The 5,471-nt window shown below is 35.0% G+C and overlaps 1 protein-coding gene across 1 annotated transcript; it reads right to left on the minus strand.

The window, feature by feature from the left end:
- Positions 1-373: 373 nt before the first annotated feature.
- On the minus strand, positions 374-4,505 carry LOC140145757 (uncharacterized). Its single transcript, XM_072167434.1, has 2 exons — positions 1,993-4,505; positions 374-401 (listed from the first exon to the last, which is right to left on the minus strand). The coding sequence occupies exons 1-2, from the start codon at positions 4,503-4,505 to the stop codon at positions 374-376; spliced, it is 2,541 nt and encodes an 846-aa protein (XP_072023535.1).
- Between the last annotated feature and the right edge of the window lie 966 nt (positions 4,506-5,471).

Consider the following 5,471-nt stretch of genomic DNA (forward strand, 5'->3'; position numbering starts at 1 on the left):
TTATAGTCTTTATTCCAGCCGACTCCAGCCGACTTGTTCTCCTTCATGATGAATGAGCACAATCCAGTTAGGAACCGAGACTAGCAATATTTAACACCGTATTAAAGTACATAAAAACGTACGGTCCATGTGCTGCATTTGGAACATCGCAATCTATCTAATAGAGTAAATAACATGTGCCCCTGAAGTGAACAGAGCTATAATACGATCAATTATGACACTTTTTTTTTACAACCTCTGAATTTTTTAGATATTTGTAAGAAACAAACTAGAAATGGTGAATCAGGCAGCATCAAGTATTATTGCAATATTGATCAAATTTTCATATAACATGTGTGTGCTATATGCTGAAAAGAATAAGATACAGTGGTGATTACAGTAGTGTAAATGTACACCTATCACTGCAATAAAATAATTGCACAAGAATGAAATATTCATATTGTATATTTATAGTTTTTAAACCATTTATTAGATTAAAAGAAAAGTTCATACAAATGTACTTACAAAGTGTATTAAAATGAGACATTAGTAATGATGTAACATGAACAACACACAAAAAGAAAGTCTTCACCACTTAAAAGTGGTCATAATTCATAGCATAATTCTTAACCCCCTGAGCACTACCTGCTGATCTAACATTGCCTCTGATTGGTCAATTACATGATATTTTCACTTTAATCACCAATCAGAATGGAGCATTGCAAATAATTCACCCCAATTTTTTTGCATGGTGAAATTATTCTAACAATGTTGCTGATTGGGTCAATTGATAATGAAAACTTTTCTTTGGCCAATCGGTAGGTAGTTCTCATGGAATTTAGCAGTAGTTTGATTTAAGAAATAAAGATAAAGAAATAATGATATCCGAGGCAGTAAAAACGTAAATAATGGGTGAGGCTCAGCTGAACCCATTAAACGTTTTTACTGTCGAGGACAGTTTAGTTGGGGACGTAAAGGATAATGCTGCACCCTTTATATCTATTCTATTACCACAAAATGTGCGCTTTTTTGACAAAAATTTATGTTGTTTATTTCAAGATGGAGCGCATATGCAATGCATACCCAAACGTAAGTGACAGCGAGAATTGCAGAAATATTGTATGCTTAACCAAGCATAATTCTTTGTGTAAAATGTGTTACAGCGCTTGTACTGCATCATTTTATTTGTGCGAGAAGAACATAGAGTTCATTGCCCTGACCACCTTATTGTAATGTAAGTTGGGTTTTTTTTTGCTGTAATGGATCACATTCAGGTATCATTTGATGTAATTTAGAACAGCTTACACTTTTGTTGAAGTTGTTTTTACTTTTTCATGAGAAACACTTTGATTTTGACTAGAAGAGGTCTGATTTCTCTGATTCAGATAATCAGCTATGACAGTAGAAAGTGTGTATAAAAATGGATTTATAGCAGAATTGATAGGGAGAACAAATGTCACTGCCCATGCGAATAAATTTGGTGAGATCGTAACCACTCCACATTGTACAAGAATTCCAGTGATGATGATTGGAAACCAGCAGCAGAAATCAGTCGCTACTATGGCTGCTACTTTTCTTGTCAATCGCATCTGTTCTGCAATTTCAGCTTGACGCCCTGCTTCTTTAGATGACCGTATAAATCTTCTGATAATGTCCAAATAACACCCCAAAATAATCAAAAAACATGAAAAATTAAAGCCAAGAAACAGTGCCACTGAAAAATACATTCCCGGGGTCGATCCACTTGAAATAGAGACATTTACTGCTTTGCTGTATGTAGAACCTAATCCGAATTGAACTTCTGCTTTTTCCTTATGGCTATAAATTGGATTTTGCGCTAGTGGTAATCCAATACATACATGAGAGTTATCATAAAATTTAGGGTAAATACCACTGAGAATAGAAGGAACTATTCCTACTGCAAGAGCAAAGGACCACATCAATGAAACTATCGCTAATGTAGATCTTTTTGTTAGTTTATAAATTGTAAATGGGTTCTTTATACAGATAAACCTATCAATACTGATAAGAGTTATAAACAGTACAGATGCTTCACTGGAGACTATAGACAGAGCTCCAGCAAGCTTACAAACGTGACTTATCCGCCATAATTCAGCACTCATAGGAAAATACTGTCCAAAATGAACATCAGCAGACGCAATAATGATCATGTAGACACCCATCAGAAAATCAGATACTGCAAGATTGCCAAGAAGAATATTCTGTACTTTATTCCCCTCTTTGTGGAAATGATTCCTCCAGTAAAGAACTAGGATGTTGCCAAATAAGGCACAAGATCCTAATATCCACATAAATATCATCAAAGTTTCAGTAGAAAGTAGTCGGCTACATGTAAGGTATTGAGACTGTTTCTTTGTTGATGAGCAGTTGACGGATGTTGGCACAAAACACTTGCATATTTCAGGTTGATCGACATATACTTCGAGATTTCTGCTTGAGTTTGAAATTAATAGATTTGAAACCTTTTTAAGCTCATTGCCACGCAGCTTCACCAAGGTTAATGATGATATGTGATCAATGTATGGAATATTGTTCAGATTGTTGAACGATAAATCTAGCAGAGTTAGCTTCATCAAAGTTTTGAAGAGATTGTATGATAGAGTTGTAAGATTGTTGGCTGCTAGATTTAACCTCTTAAGATTGTATAAATTGTCAAACATGCCATTGCTTATTGAGACTAGAGAATTATTATTTAAATACAAGTATGACAAATTCTTGAGACTATGAAACACTCCTGTTTCCAATACAGTTAAATTGTTATAGGCCAACGATAAATTTGAAAGATGTTTCAAATGTGAGAATGCGTCACTATGAATACTGTTCAATGTGTTGTAAGTTAAATCCAAACTGTCTATCTTACTTACATTTTCGAAACAAAAAGCTGGTAAAAATGATATCTTATTGTGATTCAGTATTAATGATGAAAGCTCATCTAAATTGATAAACATTTCATACACAGTTGTAAGGTTGTTATTATTTAAGTATAGCATTTTCAGTGACACAAGATCTTGAAATACACCTTTGTCAACCATGGCTAGTTTGTTTGATATAAGGTACAGTCTCGATAGAGTCTGAAGTCCTTGAAATATTCCAGATTGTAAAAGAACTAGATTGTTTGAATTAAGGTACAGTCTCGATAGATTCTGAAGTCCTTGAAATAATCCAGATTGTAAATGAACCAGCTTGTTTCCATCAAGATAAAGTACAGATAGACCCCGGAGTCTGTCAAATAACCCATGTTTTAAATGTACCAATTGGTTTGCTCCAATATCTAATATGTGAAGAAAGCTCAAATTATTGAAAATCAATGGTTCCAGGTGTGCTATTTTGTTTCTATATAACACAAGCTCCATCAAGCTTACAAGGTGTTGGAACAGATATGGATGTAAGCTGGAGAGATTGTTGCAACATAGGTTCAGAATTTGTAAGCTTTGTAAATTGCAAAATGTTTCTTTGTGGAGCTCACTTAAATTATTGTGTTGTAACCATAAATGTGTTAATTCAGTAAGGGTGTTCAATAGGCCAGGGTTTAACATGATCAGTTTGTTATTAGTGAGGCCCAATTCTTGTAACTTTGGCAAATTTTGAAACATACTTGCACTCAGATTTGCACATTGCAGCTTGTTTGAATCAACATGCAAGATACGTACTTCATATCCTATAGTAGCAAAGGTTGATGACTTAATAGAACTTATTGAATTTCCAATAAAATACAGACTGGAAATTTGTTTTGGGAAAATCAACATCACTCTTTCTTGCAGGGCCTGATCTACTCGTTGTGTACAGTTATAAATGACTTCCATGTTAGATAGAGCACATGTACAGTTTATGGGGCAGTTTACATCACAGTTGACACCATATGACTGATGTGGAGCAGTCCAAATATCATCGTATAACACATACAGTTTGTTGAAATCTAAATTGGTCTCATTGCATTGAATCTTACCATCGTAATCGTCCATATTGTTGCATTTAGATGATTCATTCATAGCATCAGGTTCACGATATTCAAAGAAATTTTGTTCTGCTGATATTTCAATTACGAAGAATGTGATGTTGCAACGAAAATCAATGATCAACTCTGAATTATACAACACAGTGTGACATGGGAGCGAAGATCCTGTGAAGCTTGTATACTTGTAGGAGTCATTTCTCAGGTTACCATGGTTACCTATCTTTTCCACATATAAGTAATCTGTACCTTTCAAGTGACCATCTATGATGTCAAATAGGATGGCAGATCCTTCAGGAACTTTGACGTGAACGCTGCAGTCCTGATCCCTTGTACCTTTGATAGACACTGCTTCATATCCATAGATATCTTCTAAATTCTGAATGGCACATATGGATTGGTTGGTATCCTCAGTGCTCCACGATGGAAAAGTCTCAAGTCTTGCTTGCGTTTCATTGTTGTGAAGCAAAATCAAGCTACAAATTATATTGACGATTGTAAACCGGAAAAGTGAGAATGGTTTACGGTATATGTATTTGTGAAAGTCTGCCATTTTTGTTGTGTGTTTTCGATACCTAACTATGTTTTTTCACAAACTGACTGTGTCAAGAAGTAATGTTACATAAAACAGTTCAGCGTAAGGTTTCGCAACTTTAATTGAAAGTGGTTAATGTTACATTAGCATGAAGAACATTAATTTTTATGTTATGTTCTCACAAACTTTGAAAAAGAAGCGATGTTGATGTAGATTGTGGCTGGCTTCTACTAGTCTTCAAAGTGCAATAAGTAAATGTTGTGGCCACTAGAATGTTCAATTACACAATAAGATTATGTTGTGGGTGACAGGCTTGAGGTGGCACCTCTGGACTAGCCTTGTATGACCATGCAGGTGGTCTCCCAAACTCTTTGATGGTACCTGTCGCTATCTGTGTCTGATTCTCACACAGTGTCCCAGTCAAATTGGTGCTGCTTTGTGTAACTTTTTGTCAGCCAATCTTGCAGAAATCGATGCTCTCACTGGATTTTTGTGGAATCGTATGATGGTGATGTATAACTCTTAAATCTCAATCACAATGCATGTAATTTCCAAGGTTATCCAAGTTTATTAAAAGTGAAATCCAAGGTCACATAATAAAAGATTATCCAAGTTTGGTGATGCAAACCCATTTATATTTACTTGTTTCAAACACTTTAAACCAACATAGATTTAGGCGAATAGGGTCAGCCAATCTTGTAAGTGTTCTTGCTGGATTTTCCTAGAATCCTATTGAATTCCTGTTGCATATACGTACATACCCTAAATCTCAATCCGAATCTCAATCACAATACAGATATTGCAAAAAGGCAAATATTTTAGATGGTGATTGATGCCAACCCTTTTTTGCTTCTATTCCATCCAGATTCAGGCAAACCAAGATATTGGAAAATGTCATACAATTGAAACTAACATGTGATATCAGAAATATGATGTAGTTATAAAGATTGAACTAGCAATGAGGACAAGTTGTTTGCATGTACT

This window comes from Amphiura filiformis, unplaced genomic scaffold (genome assembly GCF_039555335.1).
Source record: "Amphiura filiformis unplaced genomic scaffold, Afil_fr2py scaffold_597, whole genome shotgun sequence".
Lineage (NCBI taxonomy): Eukaryota > Metazoa > Echinodermata > Ophiuroidea > Amphilepidida > Amphiuridae > Amphiura > Amphiura filiformis.

Bases quoted from the DNA above. Each gene is read 5' to 3' on its own strand.
- LOC140145757 (XM_072167434.1), bottom strand. From the start codon at position 4,505: ATGGCAGACTTTCACAAATACATATACCGTAAACCATTCTCACTTTTC. The intron at 402-1,992 runs GTTTATCTGTAT...ATTTTATTGCAG, and splicing joins ACTCTTATCAGTATTGATAG to TGATAGGTGTACATTTACAC.